The sequence below is a fragment of the Scatophagus argus genome, chromosome 18 (genome assembly GCF_020382885.2).
Source record: "Scatophagus argus isolate fScaArg1 chromosome 18, fScaArg1.pri, whole genome shotgun sequence".
Lineage (NCBI taxonomy): Eukaryota > Metazoa > Chordata > Actinopteri > Scatophagidae > Scatophagus > Scatophagus argus.
Window position 1 is genome coordinate 14551999 of NC_058510.1, and position 17740 is coordinate 14569738.

General features: G+C 40.5%; 3 protein-coding genes across 10 annotated transcripts in view; 2 read left to right on the forward strand and 1 right to left on the reverse strand.

Moving 5' to 3' along the window:
* Positions 1-14263, forward strand: LOC124049227 (copine-3-like). Of its 5 annotated transcripts, none has more exons than XR_006841376.1 (17): positions 1-174; positions 740-888; positions 1294-1473; positions 1854-1928; positions 2016-2087; positions 2179-2259; positions 3103-3192; positions 4012-4110; positions 4290-4376; positions 4493-4552; positions 4689-4822; positions 5126-5180; positions 5310-5361; positions 5459-5592; positions 6748-6984; positions 7311-7479; positions 8277-8450. XR_006841376.1 is itself a non-coding variant. In XM_046370580.1 (17 exons), the coding sequence occupies exons 2-16, from the start codon at positions 757-759 to the stop codon at positions 7419-7421; spliced, it is 1599 nt and encodes a 532-aa protein (XP_046226536.1). In that variant the 5' UTR covers positions 1-174; positions 740-756; the 3' UTR covers positions 7422-7423; positions 14252-14263. The 5 variants fall into 5 exon arrangements, 4 of the variants coding, with proteins under 4 accessions (XP_046226536.1, XP_046226535.1, XP_046226534.1 ...); XM_046370580.1 differs by lacking the exon at positions 8277-8450 and adding an exon at positions 14252-14263 and having other exon boundaries at positions 7311-7423; XM_046370579.1 differs by having other exon boundaries at positions 7311-7423.
* On the reverse strand, positions 10060-15326 carry idi1 (isopentenyl-diphosphate delta isomerase 1). Its single transcript, XM_046370587.1, has 7 exons — positions 15189-15326; positions 14023-14171; positions 13156-13328; positions 12982-13074; positions 12716-12846; positions 12462-12566; positions 10060-10867 (listed from the first exon to the last, which is right to left on the reverse strand). Exons 2-7 carry the CDS (start codon positions 14166-14168, stop codon positions 10655-10657), a joined length of 861 nt encoding a protein of 286 aa, XP_046226543.1. The 5' UTR covers positions 14169-14171; positions 15189-15326; the 3' UTR covers positions 10060-10654.
* Positions 15029-17740, forward strand: part of LOC124049229 (WD repeat-containing protein 37-like) — an 18441-nt gene continuing 15729 nt past the window's right edge. For 2 of the 4 annotated variants that reach the window (XM_046370582.1, XM_046370586.1), the window contains exons 1-2: positions 15029-15126; positions 16529-16803. In XM_046370582.1, the coding sequence (XP_046226538.1) occupies positions 16651-16803 (153 nt within the window). In that variant the 5' untranslated portion in view covers positions 15029-15126; positions 16529-16650. Of the gene's footprint in view, positions 15127-15148; positions 15168-15350; positions 15737-16528; positions 16804-17740 lie in introns of those variants that run through there. The other 2 variants (XM_046370584.1, XM_046370583.1) reach the window with 2 other exon arrangements.

Below are 17740 nucleotides of genomic sequence, written 5' to 3' on the forward strand. Positions count from 1 at the left end.
ATGTAGAAGGCTGTGGAAGGCAGAGCTCCAAGGTTAGAGCGCAGATCTCATCGCAACGCTTTCGCATTGGAAAAGGAGAAACCACCCAGCTGAGTCCCTGTTTGGAGCAACGCAACTCGCATCCCCAAAGCGTTTTCTTCCCGTCAGTCCTGTAACCTGCCTTTCACCTCAAAAGTAAGTTTGAATTTAAATTGGCACCTAATTGCGTGCGGAAGTTAGCGCGGTAAACCAGCGAAACTTTTCCTAAATTTACTAACTTAGCATATTTACTAGCCCAGTTAGCCTGTTAGCTTTAGCTGTTGTGAGTTACTTTCCCTTACTGTAACCCGCCCAACAGCTAGTCTTCAGCAGTGCTTAAGTTATTGGTTCACATTCTCCATGACTCAGTCCCCACTTAGCCCCACGGTTTTATGTGATTGCATGAAGCTAGCTAACGTGTACATTTATTGGCGTACGATTGAGTATGAAACGTTAACGTTACTGTCTTCTTCTAACTAAACACACATTTCTTTCTTTTGCATGTCATTTACCCATACACGCATCAATATTAATTTTGGTGCTAAATTTGTCCACCTTTTCGGACTGACAAATCTTAACTAGCGTCTGAGCAATGCACACACCACAGCCAGTTATTTATGAAATTATATCAAGTTTGTGCCCCGGGAAAGCTTAAAGTTAAAGCTTTTAAATACGTTATGTTTACGTTGTAATGTTCCGCTCTGTGTGTTCTTTTTTCCAGCTCGTTACCACTCAGACATGGCTGCTCAGTGTGTAACGAAAGTGGAGCTGACTGTGTCCTGTGAGAATCTCCTGGACAAAGACATCGGCTCCAAGTCAGACCCTCTGTGTGTCCTGTTAACGAGCAGCCCTGACTCCCAGTGGTATGAGGTCAGTGAGAAGGACGGATCTGTTAGTGACTTGATTGATTCTGATTGATTTAATTTTGTGTAGATTTGCAGTTCCAAAATAACATTTGTAAATGAGGCAAAATACGTATGCGAGGAACCTCTCCTGCCCTGACAAATCAATTATTTTGGATATTAGAAATAATACATTTTATCCCGGTGTGGCTGCTGTGTCACTTTTCAGGAGAAAATGTCAGAGCATTGTTAATCGTTAACCCCCTAATGGAAAAGTCAGTGTTGTGTAAAGTGGTAATCACATTGTGTCCATTTCCTGTTTTGTCAGGGGAAGTGTGCCTGTGCATGCTGTTTTTTAACCCTTTGTTCAAGTTTATAGCAGTGTTACTTCACAGACTCGTGGATCTCAAAGCAGTCTAACATTTCCTAACAGCTGGAACGCACAGAGAAAGTCCAGAATTGCCTCAACCCAAAGTTTGCAAAGAAGTTTGTCATCGACTACTACTTTGAAATGGTGCAGAAACTGAGGTTTGGGATTTATGACATTGACAACAAAACGATTGACCTGAGTGACGATGACTTCCTGGGGCAACTGGAGTGCACCTTGGGACAGGTAAGACGTTCCTCCTTTCGTCTGGAACGACACGACTCCACTTTTGACCATTTTTACACTTTGTCCACATTTCCTTGCAGTGTCATGCTTCACAAAAAACACATGCTGAGGTGTAATAATATACCTTTTTACCATGTTAGAGATCAAAAATGAAGATACTTGATAAGCAGTTGCTGCATAGACTCTGTCAGTGTAATCTGAGCCCATATGTTCATTCTGCCTGATTGTTTTGGTTGTTTTTTTTTTTGTTTTGCCTTGTCGTCTGGAAGCTGCGTCATTGCTCTTGTCCGTTGCTCTGCAGGATGAGCTTATGCATTCTGCTGCCTTTTTTGCATCTTCTTCTTATTCATTAACTTTTGGCTTTTTATACTGGGTTTTAGATTGTGTCCAGTAAAAAACTGACTCGCCCGCTTGTGTTGAAGAACAACTCGCCTGCAGGAAAAGGGACCATCACAGTAAGTTGCAGAGAAAGTTAGAGAGAAATGTTTGTGTTTTATTTTTTTTCTCTGTTGTTTATTTATTTCTTCTCTACTCTGCTGTAGATCAGTGCAGAAGAAATAAAAGATAACAGGGTGGTGAATTTTGAAGTTGAAGCAAGGAAACTGGATAACAAGGTATGGATGATTCTTTTTGAAATCTGAAATTCTGTCGTTTATCTCTTGATAATCAGGTGCATTATTATTTATTTATTACATTCATACACAGGATTTCTTTGGGAAGTCCGACCCTTACCTGGAATTCTATAAGCAGACAGAAACTGGGTGGCAGCTGGCTCACAGGACAGAGGTAATCACTCTCATTCAAATGACAGTGCTGCTCCTGGCAGTCTAACAGCTGTGGAAGGGAAGCTACAGTTTCACCTACAAATATTACTAATATAAGTATCCTGTCACAGCTAAATGGTCCCAGAGTGGGTTAATAAAACCGACACTAAACAGTTTTTGATGTTTACCTGTTATCTAACATTTCCCTTTTTTGGCTTTCACTCATTACTATCTGTGTGAAAAGAGGAACCTCTGATGTAGTACTTAGTAACATGCGTGTTGGGCGACACTTTTTGATCAAAACATCAAATCAAAAATCAAAGTGGAAATGTTGGAATAAGTGACCCACGCAACAGTAGATTCTGTAAGCCTCACCAAACAGCTGCACTGTCATGTGTCCACCAAGGACGTTTTCTTTTTGGCCTGCTTTGATGGCTGATTGGTTTATCAGCAGGATTAAGAGAAAACTACTGGCTTGGTTTTTTTTTTTGTTTTTTGTTTTTTTTTTATGAAATCTGATGTGAGGTTGTAGTAAGGGCCAGGAAAGATTCTGTTAAATTCTGGAGCAGATCTGAACTATGGGCAGGATACAGCAATTAGTTTGCTTACTTTGATTCTCATTTCACTGCTGTGTTCTGGTCTTCCTGCAGCTGTCAAGGAACATTTCTGAGATTTTCCCCAAAGATGTTTCCTCCTTTTTTAATTGACTAAACAATATGTTTGAAAAACATGCTGACATTATTTCTGACTTCAAAAAGGGGGTCTAAATGTGAATTCAGGAGGATTTTAAGAATCAAATTCAGTGTACATTTGTTCATGATGGCGTATTCAGCGCTTCTGTAATTTTCATTATTTCTGCTTTCAGGTGGTGAAGAACAACTTGAATCCAACATGGAGACCCTTTCGGATCCCGCTGCAGTCTCTCTGTGGAGGAGACATGGAGAAACCTATAAAAGTACTTTTTTGTAATTTTTTTTTTTTTTCATATTTATAACCTTAACTATTTACACATCTTCTGTTTAAACTGCCACTTGCACAAGCACTTGCATTTGGGTTTAATGTTTGTGATTATGATTTAATACTACCAATCTTGAAGGTGTAAGCAGTTTTTAGAGGAAAATTGCATTGGCCCTCCGAAATATCTCAAAACATATGAGCTAATTGCAGTGTATTTAGTGCTATCTTGATGATATATATTTTTTTTAACTTGTGAAGCAAACATGTCAGGAAGGAAGCTGTTTCCAACCATACAGTACAAGTGAGTTACCCAGTGTGTTACAGTGTTTGTCTTTTTTCATCATACCATCACTTAATGGGTGAAGTGTGTGAAGGGAGTAGATGGGGGAAAAATACAAAACACCATCTCAGCAGGATCTCCAAGTTTCCTCCATCCAACTCAATCCTGCCTTAAAAACACATTAGTCTGAAACTACACATACTCTTCTATTGGTCATTTAAGTGTCAGCGTCTAAGACACTTGTATTACAAAGAGTTGTGTTTTAAATCTCACTTTTGCATGGCTTTTGCTTCTTCTGCTTTCTACACCTACATTATTTCAGTAAACTTAGAGGATCAGTTCACTCAAATTGCACAAAACCTTCTCTCACTGACAGCTGTGGTATCTGGCCTTGGTTTTATTTGTCCCAAATTTTTGGAATCTGCTTCTAGTGAACTGGTCCTTTTTGATGTGCTTGTGTTGTCTGTGTGAAAGATTTCACGGTTTATTGGCTTGCAACATCTTTGATGTAAATTATGTGCTTTTACTTGCTTCCAGGTTGAGTGTTACGACTATGACAACGATGGCTCGCATGATCTTATTGGACTCTTTGAGACCACAATGACGCGCCTCAAAGACGCATCACGAACATCTCCGGTATGAGTGTGTGTCTGTGTGTTTTTTGGTTGCATATAAAAACCCACAGAATTGTCCGAACAGCGTCAGCCAGGTTCAGACTGTTTGGATAATTCAGATTGAAGCTGTTTGGAGGCTGTTCCTGCACACTGCTTTATTTCTCTGGTACTGACAACCATACTGTTTTATTTTGTTTTCAGGCAGAGTTTGAGTGCATCAATAGTAAAAAGAAACAAAAGAAGAAGGGCTACAAGAACTCTGGTGTTGTGAGCGTGAAGCTATGCCAGGTGCAGTGCTTGTTTTTTTTGTTTGTTTGTTTGTCGTGTGTGTGTTTACTTTTGTGATTACTCCTGCAGTAGCAGCACAGATCCGAGATACCATGTTCTTTATTAATCTCTTTTAGGTGGTGAAGGAGTTTACCTTCCTGGATTATATTATGGGAGGTTCTCAAATCAACTTCACTGTAAGTTTTAGCTTCTTTATTAACACCTGTGTTTGTTCATTTGTATTATTGGGTCACTAATAAGGCTAATGACATGTGCAGCTGTCATTTTCATGCATTACCTGCATGTCTGTTGGCTCCCTGAATGTTTTGGCAGGTGGCCATTGACTTCACAGGCTCCAATGGGAATCCCAAGTCTCCTCAGTCTCTGCATTTCATTAGTCCTCAAGGCGTTAATGAGTACCTCTCTGCTATCTGGTCCGTGGGCAATGTTGTCCAGGACTATGACAGGTACATATGACACATAAAACACAGTCTAGTACATTCAAAACTTCACATACAGTATTAATATAGGTGAGAATTAGTGCCAGTTTTCCAAATTTTTGAAGAAATACCTCATTACCAACATTCCCTGTTAGTTGTATCTAAAACTTTTTCTAACTAATGACAGAAGCATGTATGAATATAACACCAATCCAACTGCAAACGTGATTGATGAATTTACCGGCAATGCTATGGCTGGAATGCTTAGCATTTAAATTAAAAAAAAATTCTGTCTCTTATGTCCTAATGTTGTTTGTGTCTTCTGTGTAGTGACAAGATGTTTCCTGCGTTTGGCTTTGGTGCTCAGATTCCTCCCACATGGCAGGTAGGACTTGTATTTACGTGTGTCCAAAAAGTAAGACTGTCGTTTGCGTGGAGTTTAAATTCATGTCATATAAAAGACCCAACAGCTCAGATCAGCACATATCTGATGAAACTGTCTTTTGTTTAATAGGTTTCCCATGAGTTTCCTCTCAATTTCAACCCAGCAAATCCATTTTGTGCTGGTATGTTTACAAATCACTGTATCTTAAGTGAGTTTCGGGGGATTATCTGACAGGTTGAAACAGATTGTATGTTGTGTTTGTCTGTGCTTGTGCATAGGTGTTGAAGGTGTGGTTGAAGCCTACAGGATATGTCTGCCCCAGATCAAACTCTTTGGCCCCACCAACTTCTCACCTATCATCAACCATGTGGCCTGCTTTGCTAAGCAAGCCCTCCAGCAGACCACTGCATCAGTGAGTATCTGTTCAGCCATCACTAGTAATATGACTGAAGGTTCTCACAGCCAAAATCACAGACTCTTCCTGTTCAACAGATCAAGTAGTTCCCCAACCATCATTTTACTACAAAGGAAGGCGTTTGTAGTTCATCAATATTGTGCAAATGTTCAGTAGTCATTTTCATTGCACTGACACTGTTGCACAACTTGCAGTTAATGCTTGGTTGTGCCACACTGGGCAGGATGCAGGAAGCTTGTCAGTATTCATGTCCTGATTCTTTATGCAGTATTCTCAATTGGCCAGCATAATTTAATAATAGCTTGACACCCTAATTGCCTGTTAAAGCTATTTTCAGCCACCAGGCTCAGAGTTACCCAGGAGAGGTACTACGTTGCAGTTATACGCTCAATAGCTATATATATATATATATATTTTGATCTATCCTTTGGTTTCAGATATAATTAACTTCTTAGTGGGCAAGTAATGACAGAGTTGTATGAACCATCATAATAGTCACAGTAGTGGTGTGACTCACCTTGCATTACATGTGACTCATTGCTGGAAGTGCAGGTGAATAACATCCATTCGCAGCAGCCAGTTCTGAATGATGCTTAAATGAACTGGAGAAGGGCGGCACGGTGGTGCAGTGGTTAGCACTGTCGCCTCATAGCAAGAGGGTTCCAGGTTCGAATCCCGGTCTGGGCCCTTCTATGTGGAGTTTGCATGTTCTCCCTGTGCCTGCGTGGGTTTTCTCCGGGTTCTCCGGCTTCCTCCCACAATACCAAAAACATGCATATTAGGTTAATTGGCTACTCTAAATTGCCCCTAGGTGTGAGTGTGAGAGTGTGTGGTTGTTTGTCTTTGTGTGTTGGCCCTGCGATTGACTGGCGACCAGTCCAGGGTGTACCCCGCCTCTCGCCCGTAGTCAGCTGGGATGGGCTCCAGCTCCCCCACGACCCTGACGGATAAGCGGTATAGAAAATGGATGGATGGATGAACTGGAGAAGGCAAACAAATACATTGTGATTTGATTTGAAATCTGATAATGCAGCTGATACCACTCAAGCACACATCGATCATGTCAGACTACAGTGTACAAAGCAAGTCAGAACTTGCAGACAGCCATTTGATCATTGATTTACTATTTCCGTTATGCCTGTCTTTCTGAAGCAATACTTTGTCCTCCTCATCATCACTGACGGAGTGATCACGGACATGGATGAGACACGCAGTGCCATCGTCAACGCCTCCCGTCTGCCCATGTCCATCATCATTGTTGGAGTAGGGGACGCGGACTTCAGTGCCATGGAATTCCTGGATGGAGACAATGGATTTCTGCGGTCTCAAACTGGCGAGCTCGCCATGCGAGACATCGTCCAGTTTGTCCCATTCAGACAGTTTAAAAATGTAAGTCACAGTAAAAACATTACAGAGCTTTCTGTTACTCGTTGCTCTGTATAAGGTATGTGAATGCCGATTGCTGTGATTTCAGTTGATTTTATAAGGCACCTCATTGCTGTGAAAACTGCATCTATTTCAAGCTTTTTTTCCTCAGCAGTCACTTGTTTTAATTTTATTTTAACTAACTTCAAAGTTACAAATGCACATATAGTAGAAGAGCGTCCCCATCCAATGTCAGTATAGATGCCCAGACCCAGGGATTCCCAGCCCCTCGACAGAGATGTCACTTTGCTTAGCTTACTTGTGAGCCTTGTGTATTTATCTCTTTTCAGGCACCCAGCCAGGCCCTTGCCCAAAGTGTATTGGCCGAGTTACCTCAGCAACTGGCCTCCTTCTTCAATTCATTCAAACTGAAGCCTCCCCACGATCCCAGTCCTTCCTAGGAGTATCCAAACTATTTCAGCCATAAACCCCACCACCATCCTAGCCTTTGCTTGAGCTGTATGAATTACTCACTAGTTTGCTGCATGAATCATCACATGTAGTCATTGCTATCCTTTTTTTTCCCCGACTTCCTCAGACTTTTCCAACTCTGCTACTAAAAATTCATCATTGCTGCAGTCACAGTTAAGGGAAACTCCATCACTAAAGTTGTAGGTTTATTTTATTGTTTTGTTGTGTATGACACAAACTGCTATCAAGCCAAATGCACCTGCTGTTGAGATACTTTCAGCCCAGCTACAATAACAACATGGTATTTTCAGTATTAGCCGTAATCTCAGGGTCTGGTGTGAGTCACTGGCTTTATCCTAATCACACAATCCAAACATAGGTTGTTTGGCTGGTTTGTAAACAAAATGGTGGTCAATTGCTAAACAGTCAAACTGGCTTTTTTTTGTGCAGTATTGGTAGTGTGCTATAGTCAGCCATTGGTCCACTACTACATGAGCAGGTGAATTTTGAGCTCATTTTCACAGTGAATCATTTTGAAGCTAAATAAAACTAAGAGGAAATGAGGAAACCGCATTACTGCAGTAACTACCGTTGCTGTCACTCTTATTGCTCACTCTGCCTGAAAGGTAGAAGCAACTATAACTAAAAAGCAAAAAAGGGTGGAATTTTCCTTTTTAACTGTCCTTATCTCCCTGATTTTTCCTGCTGCTGCTCATTCACTCATTCTGCTTCATGCAATTAAATCTGGTGATAATGATCACATGATCCCTCCGTACATTAATGTACATTAGTTTTTCTCTTCATCGATTTGCACGTTTTGTTTAACTCCACCTTTTGAACTTCAGGCTCCCCGAGAAGCGCTGGCAAAGAGTGTGTTGGCAGAGGTACCAGTTCAGCTGGTGGACTTTTTTAATACCATGAAGCTGAGTCCACCGAACTCCACCAATCCTGCACCAAACCCTTCAGGGGCCATCTGATGGTGCAAGGAGGAAACCAGACACAGACCAGTCTCATCTTCTGCAGACAAAAAGCAGATCACCGCTTCATCTCATCATGCAATTAGGGCAAATGTCCTTCCTACACTTTTTAACTCTTTTATTTCATCACCTTAGCCAAAGACACACACTCACACCCACCATACACCAAACATAAGCAATACAGTGCCAACATAGACCCAACTGTTATTAGATATTAAATTCCAAGTGTGTTATTTTTTTATTTTTTTTATTTTTTTGTTATTCACTACAATTTCAAAAAGATAACAGTCATTCCATTATTTTGAAAGAATAAGTCTATGGGCAGGAAGTGGCACTCTAAAACCGATGAACGGCTCAAGCTTCAAGGCTCAACAGCTCGTGTTCTTTCTGTAGTACTTACTGAAACTCTATACCTAATGAAAAACAACATTCTTATGACAGATTCTTATTTTTTTTAATGCATCATAGGAGTATGTAGTTTATAACATGCATGATGTTTACAGGCTCAGAGAAATAGCTGCAGCACAGTTATGTAACCGTAGTCTTGTAACTTTGTAGCTGCTGCTGCTTTGGCACATGGAGCGTGCACTTGTATAAATGTTTAGTTATGCTCTCCTATGCACTCTGCTATAATAATGTCATGTAATGCCAAACTGTGTCTTTTGTGAACCCATGTAACCCCCAGAGCTTTTTGTATTTTTGTTAAAGCATGAATCTACAAAGTGCTCTCACTATTTGGCATTGCCAATTGTGGCAATTACCTCTGGTTGCTTGGCCTTCAACATAGATTAGCAAAGACATGAGGTTGTTCCCTCGGTAAGGACCAACAAGGAAGTAATTTGTTCAATGAAATGGTCAATGGCTTTTATTTAGTCTCGGTTTCATCTCTGGTGAGTAAACTGGTCTCATATGTTACTATATATGAGCTTCATATATCTACATACAGCCCTGTTTATTGAAATCTATGAATATTTACTACTAGTATGTCATCTGTTAAGTACTGCTTTTACATGGTTATACAACAAAAAGCTATCAAACTTGTGTCATGTTGTGTACTATCTTTAGTGCTCTAACAGGAATATGTAATGTACCTTGGTGTTAGCATGCAGAAAAGCCAATAAAGAACATCTAATTAAATACAATTTTATTTTTAATTTTAGAGTTTAACAATTTATTTAACACCTTTAAAGCCATTTTACAGCCCTTTGTACATGAGATGGCCAAAGCTGAGGTCACTTGTTTGTGTCAGGTATTAGGTGTTGTGACTCTGAACCAAAGTTAAAATGTCTAAGTACTGTTGGATAGTTGCAAGTTGTACAAGACTGTTAACACTGCGTAGTTAAAATATGCTGAGCTTTCAACCTTTGGCTTTTGCAGGTTTTTGCTGCCACCTGCTGCCATCCATTTGACCAAATAATCACTCAGTAAGTTGATGCGTTGAACTCTTGTTGAAACTAGACATTATTTAGGATATCCATAAACATGTTTCAAATAACCACTGATGCCTTCACCCGTTTCATCATTATATCCACCTTACTATTACCAACACTCCCAGTTTTTTTTTTTTTTTTGGTACATTTTTGATTTAACAACACTTTTTGTCCTTCAGTACAAAATAGAGACATCATTTTCCAATCACTACAATCAAAACGTTTTGTGGAAAATGGTACACAGAAGGTACTTGTTTACTGAAATCATTGTCAACAGCATACAGTAGGACTGACGGTGGGTGTACTGACATCAGTATTTTCAGATGCTATTCACCTCGACCTAATGACCTGTACTTAGGCACTTTAAGCGTTACAAAATAGGCTATTTGCTTCACTTAGCCGTCAATGACAACACGCATGAAGTATTTTTCTACCTGATTAAATGTTACATGTCCTTACTTAAGTTCGGTCTGTAAATTCAGTCAAATGTGGTATGTGGTTTTGAATACTGAGAGTCATCCTTCCAGCCCTACATGCATCACATCTCTTGTGTAGATGAATGCACTTCAGAGCTACAATCCTACTGTAAACCTCATCACCCCCCCCATGTTAAGCAAGACTACTGTAGGACTGCTTCCTCTTGGGGTGGAGACGTCCTACATTTAATACTACTTTTACAAAAGCAGCTAGTGGTGCTTATTATTCAACATCAGAGAGTCAGGGTCTCTAGCAGCTCAGCTTGCTGTGCCTGTGTGTCAGGCAAGTACAACCAAAGATTTGAAATGGCTGGAGGTAGAGCCTGATCCTATTTTGCGGTTACATGCGGTGGATGTTGTTGTGATCCATGAACTGCTTGAGGTTCTGCAGGTTGTCCCACCACGTGAAGAGGAAGGTCTCTGCGATGAGGCTGAACCAGGGTGTGATCTCCAGTTCCTTGTTCTTGGCCTTCTCTAACTTCTCCTTCAGCTCCTCCTTGCTCACATAGCAGTGGCTTTTGATCTCGTTGGGGTCTGGATTCAAATCCACGTCCTTTGGAGAGATGTAAGGAAGACAGAGTTATTGCCCTTGATGTTAGGTTTAAAAACATAACAACAGCAACAAATGATTATTATTAATATAATTAGTATAGTCTCTACACTGTCAAAAAATGGTGAAAAAAGCTCATCAGTTTCTCAGAACCCAAAGTGACATCTTCACTTGCTTTTGTCCAACCAAGAAACCAAAAGTCTCTTTGTTCAATATTCACTGAAAAGAAAAGCAGCAAGTCCCTACATTTAAGAAGTTAGAACCCCAAAATGGATGACATTTTTGCTCCAAAAATGGCTAAAATGATTAATTAATTATCAAACAGCTGGCAAGTTGTTTTCTTTTGATCTACTAACCAATTAATGGACACTTTGTTGCAGCTCTCCAGTCAAGTGCCATCTACCACTACGAGGACTAATGATGATACAGAAGCAGGGCTGTGTACTGGTGAGAAACTGGCAATATGGTATGTACAGGCCTGTGTTGTTTGTGTTTACTTCCTGTCCCAGTTGGAATTGTTACTTTGGACACAACTGGCTGAAGACAGATTGAAACACTGCAGGTAACACATGAGGTAAAATTTAATGTTTTCAAGGACCATGGTATAAAAATATAATGATACTCAAGTGCATTAATGTTTATTTACACTAACAACAGAAAGCCTTTTAATTGTACCAAACCATGTCCAATGTTTACTGCCTTATCACATCTCATTTCCCAAGCGTTCAATTGTGAATTAATTTAGAATGTAAACAAGTGTCAGTCAGATCGCTTTATCAACTGAAATAAATATACCCTGCAAATATACGGGAGTTATCGGCTGTAGCTGTTGATTGTAGCTAAAAAGCTCTTTTTGTTCTCCATGCGAATGAGGTAGCAGACGTTTTGTACACTAATGAGTCATCGGACTGACAATAACCACAGCTGCATACACAGCGGACAGTACAGACCCAGAGCACGAATCTTCTGCATCATCGTTACATTCAAGTCACAGACTATTGCTATTTCATTTGAAACTTGGTAGAAACCATAAATAGAGCAAAAAGAGAGTGAATGCTGAACTTCAATTCATCACACAAACGCTAACTCCAAATGAATGATAAGGTAACTCCGGATCTGCTGGCTGTGTAAATAAGCCACTATTAGCTCATAAAATTGCCTTATCAAATTGGTATTAATGTCAGTTTTTACAGATTGTCTCCAGTGTTGCCCAATGGTCATTTAAAAAAAGGTTAAATATACAGTTTTTTTTAAAGAAAATAATTTCTATTACCATCTTCCAAATTACCATCTTACTGTCAATCTTTAAAAATTTCAGGAAACTGATTAACAACAGTTACTACTAATCTGGAGGATCAAACTAATCAAAAAAAAAAAAGAACAGTCTCATCTGTTTCCAAATCTGAAAAAAAAAAAAACCCAAACAAACATGGCAGCACTAAATGATCTGCATCCATGCTTTTTTTCAGTTGAGTCAAAGGGTGCCGTGTGTTTATTTAGCTCTGTGACAGGAATGTGGTGGCACAAACTAGGGCCAGATAACAGCACATATCCTGATGTAACTAAACTCCCAGTCCGACAGGCATTCCAGCGCTACCTTCTGCATGAAGAGGATGTAGTCAATCTCATGTTCTCCCCACACACCGTCTGACTGGGCTTTGTAGTGGATCCTTGTCAGGTACGTCATTTCATCTGGTGTCACCTGAGGAGCGACACGAAGGCGGAGGAGATCAGATGCAAGCAAAGATTTCGCACAGTGCTCAATAATCCTCTTACAAGAAACGCAGAAGCCAGGACTTCTACAAACACGCACACACAGACACTACTCTGTGTGTGCGTGTGCGCGTGTACCTGTTCCATGGGGATACCAAGTTCAGCTTTGAGTCTCCTCTGAGCAGCTCTCCTCACTCCAATGGCATCTTTCTCCTCCAGCTCACTCTGTGTGTGTAAAGGATGACTGCAGCATGTGTTTGTGAAACAGCCTGTATACACACACACACACAGAGGGTGGTGAAACACATGCCAACTAATAGTGCTTGGTCGTCTTCTTATGCTACACATCACGGTAGTATTTTGAATAGTGGTGAAAGTGGGAGCTTTAGAGTTTCGTCAGTGACCTGGAAAAGTGATTTTGGCGTCAGACCTCTGTTGCAGGAGCAGCTTCTCTTCACTGTTGAAAATGAAGACGCTGAAAGCTCTGTGTAATAAACCTGGTCAAACAAACAATCGTGTGAGTACAGATCTGAAATAAAAAGGATAGGCACTAAAGGGGAAACATGGCAGACAGGTACCTTTGTCGATGTTGGAGTTGAGGTGACAGTTTTTCTTGGTGTCCGCTCCAATCTTGCGGTCGTTCTCGTCGATGAGGATGCACATCTCGGACAGGAGCTGCACCTGCTTCTCGTCCAGGTGGTCTGTGGTTATCTCAGGCATTCTGACGGCTGACCGCAGGTGTCTCGCCTCACTGCGGTACACAGGACGAGGAGCAGACAACAGTTAGGCACTTTTAATGTGAGATTCTGAACAAAGTAGGTGAGAATTTAACCAGACATGCTCCTGCTTATCAGCTTTGGTTGATGGTGAGCAAACTCCAATTGCTGAGGAAAACGCGACTGAAAAGTCTCCAAATATCTAGTAAAAGGACCTTTGTTTTTTCCACACTCAACATACAACATATTTAGTGCTGTGCTTCCCCTGAATATATTTCTTACTGTTTTAATAAGGTCCAAGACGTCTCTAAATTGCTGGTTTTCTCTGTCCAAAAACCAAATATATCAAATGTACAACATAGAAAAGGAGCAAATAATACCTTTGAGAAGCTGGTATATAATGCTTAGTGAGGGACATAAACTAAATTATTTTCACTACTGCCAATATGTCTTTAACAAAATATTCCACGATTAAGTATAACAGCTGATACCGTAACTTATATCTTATGGCTACCAAACTTACAAAAGTGCAGCTTGATTTAGTTGATAAATACCGAAGTGAAGCGAACCTGCTATCTTTCCATATGGGACAGGCTTCACTACAGCTCGGCTATCAATAGCACAGACACCCACCATTACTCATCTTATGTTCAGTAGGCTTATCTGTGGCTTTGCTGTCTTTAATCCCAAACCATGACTTGAAGCGGTTTCAGAGCCCCTCCAGCTTACCTGGCTATAGATCTGCACTGGGCTGTGATGGCTGAGCAGACGCGTCTGGAGCACAATACAGCAGCTCTGCAAGGTACGTTTGATTTCTGCACAGCCGCTCCCTCGCGGGACACCATCCGGAGCACCGCCCACACACCCCGCACCATCGCCTGACCAAAACAGAACACCAATCACAAAAGGACAGAAGGTGCGGAGTTGGCAAAAACCGGAGAGGAGTTCACCCAGTCAGGATCGGAAGAGCAATTCAACATTAACAGGAATACAAGATATATATAAGAAAAGAGGGTTTGTTTTCAAATATACTGCTTTAGTGTGAGATTTAAGACTGTACTACTTAACTACTTATTTTGATATGTGATACACCACTTTTGCTGGAATTAACTGATTGATCTACAAAATGTAAAAAACAAAACATTGTGTGAGCAGTGTGAGGTAATATTCTGCAATAGAAGAAGCCTCATGTTAAAGTATTTATGCATTATCAAAAAAGTGTATTTTAAGTATGAAAACTATAAGTAATGTGTAATGACTCTTACTAAAACAATACAATACACTAATGACAGGCGTACTTTGTGCATTCCACAACATGAGGGAGTGTTTCTTTTCTTTCCTTTTTTTTGTTTCTTCCTTTTTTAATGCTGCTGTTTTTTTTTGTTTTTTTCAATCAAAGGCCATATTTAGGACTTTGCTCTTGTACTGCACTTACCCAAAATGTCCATCCCTCACTTTAAGTGTAAATAAAAATTAATAATAATTCAATTATTGTTATTAAAAACTAAAGCACAGTGGTCACATTAACAAAACTGGCAACCCGAGAGCTTCCTTTGACATACATATATACAGAACAAAAAAACTGCCTATTTTGCAGATATAATTAATTATGTAATCAAGTAATCACTGACAAGGCAAATATAATGTATTTGCATTATCGAAATACACTATTAGCCGTTGCTGAAGCATCAAGTATGCAATGGAAAATGGTAAGTTCTTTGTCCGATCCAGTATAATCCACTACGTGTTTTCTTCTTAACACCGATCATCAACACGCCATCAGACCACTGCACAGCACAGCCCTTACCACCCAGGCCTGACAACTGGACATAAGTATGCATTGTCTGCTACACATACAACATTTAAAGACACCGGTAAAGCTATAAGTTACTTACGAAACAATGTGCCTATTTCAGGTAGATGAATCACGTATTTTGACGTATATTGAATTTGTTTACGACGACATTTTAGAGCCGAAGTCTGATGTCTGATGAACAACCTAACTTCACTCCCATCATCTGAGGTCACGTTTTGTCATTGGATGCGTTAGTGACTGTGCGACAGCCCATTGGATAATAAAGTGCAAACACAAACCATGTGATGCGGAAGTCACTACACCAGGAGAGTGCGTGATGTGTCAAAATTTGGATTAAAATTTTGACACTTGTGAAACCATAACGTGTCATTACTGTCCACTGTCGAAGGCATACGCCGACAACATGTTAAAAATTACTAACTGACAGGGATATCTATTTTCATATCGAGTTAGGAAGGGACTAGACCTCCAAGAGGTGGCTGTGGTTTGTAGAAACGTTAGTTGCCGCATTGAAGCTGATAAGCTATGTGGCAGCTAGTTTGCGCTAGCGCGTAACGTTAGCCGATTTCTTTTCTAGACCTCCATCCTAACCAAGTATGAATTAATGTGGCAGTGGCAGTGACAGTGGTGAGTGTTTTTCCTGTTTCGCTATTACAGAATCACATCGGTGATGGATCACAAGTCATGAAAGTAACGTCGAGAATTAAATTTTATGCTTAATTTTTACTGCGTTGATAGGCTGTGGGTGGTTATTGAACATCACATTAACTAAATTCACGTTTGTTCTGGTGCATTTGTTACTTGTAGTTTCAGTCTTAAGCTTGTAACTGTATGATGCTAGTTAAATGTTGTTCACCACTAGCATCCAGCTGCCCAATAACGTTAACTACGGTGCTACGCCATCACAACGATAGCACGCACCCGCATAGTCCCCAAATGTGTCATTTTTTTTAGCCATTTAAAATACTGTGAATTTACTGTGATAATGCCTGTTGGCAAACACAGGTTTATTATAACAGATGAATTTAGGTCTGTCAGGCTTCGGCGAGCAAGAAACGCTTATTGTGAGAACGCTTAATTTCAGTTTTTTAAACCTGCAATTCCCTCAGCCGTCTTGCAACAACACTGGCTGGTATTCAGGACAGCGAATTATCACTAGGAAAGGTTTTATTGAACAGGTGACCAGTTGCTAATGACATTTTCGTAAATTCTACAATTTTACATTTTTGCTGCTAAGCAAAACCGCATTAAATTACTGGACTTTTTAATGGCGCCTGGAATTTAGGTTGTGCCAGAATGTAACTGCAACAACAATATTTATTAATATTTATTTAAGTCTCCAGAGGAAAGGCTGCCTTTCACCTTGTGCACTTCCTGCTGTGGTTGTTAACCTGAACTTCACTTCCTTTTAACCTGCAGGCAGGTGGTGACAACAGACCAGCCTAATCCAACCACTGTACAACTAGCAGCCTGGCCTTTGTTTACCTGTTAAGGTAAGAGGTGAGCAGGCGGGGGGCAGGGCCACCCACGAGGTAGGAGGGATGCCTGTGGAGGGCGGAAGCGGCAGCGGCTCTGCTTTAGCTGCCCGTCACCCCAAGCAGAAGCGCAAGGCTCACAGTTTATCTATCCGGCGCACCAACAGTACAGAGGAGAGGCCACCAGGCATCCTGAGAGGAGACATGCTGGAGGGACAGGTGAGGGAGACACACATCCATGCTTTACTTTGTCTGTCACACTCTGACACAAGAACACTCTGACAGCTGCAGACGAACATTTGTGTAAACATGGAGCTTAGACATGGGCATTACCCACTGTGTTGTTCTTGTGGATGTGCTTAAAAAAATCATACAAAATAGTTACTCTTTCCAAATTAGCATTTAGATTGTCATTTTGTTGTAGTGTGACGCTGCTTTTTGTCAGTCATGAGAATTCAGTACCAGCCGGTTGAGCAGCATTGCTTTTTTAACATAGTGTTGCAACATCTCCAGGTCCATGCTACAGTGTGTTTATGAGACATAGTTTCTCCTAGAGGCAGAATCTGCTTTTTTAGATAAATGCAGTGTTTTACTTTGGATTAAACTGGCCGTTGTCAGAGTCATAATATGGTTTAAATTTCATATTCACTCAGCCTCCATGAACTGCCTGGTGTGGATGTGCATTTTGCTTACTGAATTCGTTTTGTTAAAACAAAGGAACCTACTGTGATCATAGGTGTTAGGTTAATGATTAATTAGCTCCAAACAGCCTATTTAAATTAGAGCAGTTGATTTATCTCTTCGAGAAAGAGGACACCATAAGTCTTTATGTGAGCAGGCATTTCCTGATACAGTGCAGTTGTAAACCATCAAGCTGCTGAGATAATAAAAGCTTATTTTCTGTTTGATCAAGAACGTCCTGGTTGTCAACTTTTGGGTGTGGGCTTAAAGTGACTTTAGTGATCTCAAACTGAAAGACTGCCAGGTGTTTTATAAGGTCTCTATGTATTTCTGTCAGGCGAGATTGTGATTGTCTGTCTTCTTCATGATCCACATTTTCTGACCAAAGTATGCAGTCTCAAATAATGTGATGCATGGTTTTGTCAGTGTTGCCCTGGGTTTGTTTTGCCCATGGAAGTCTGTTAAAATTTACTTT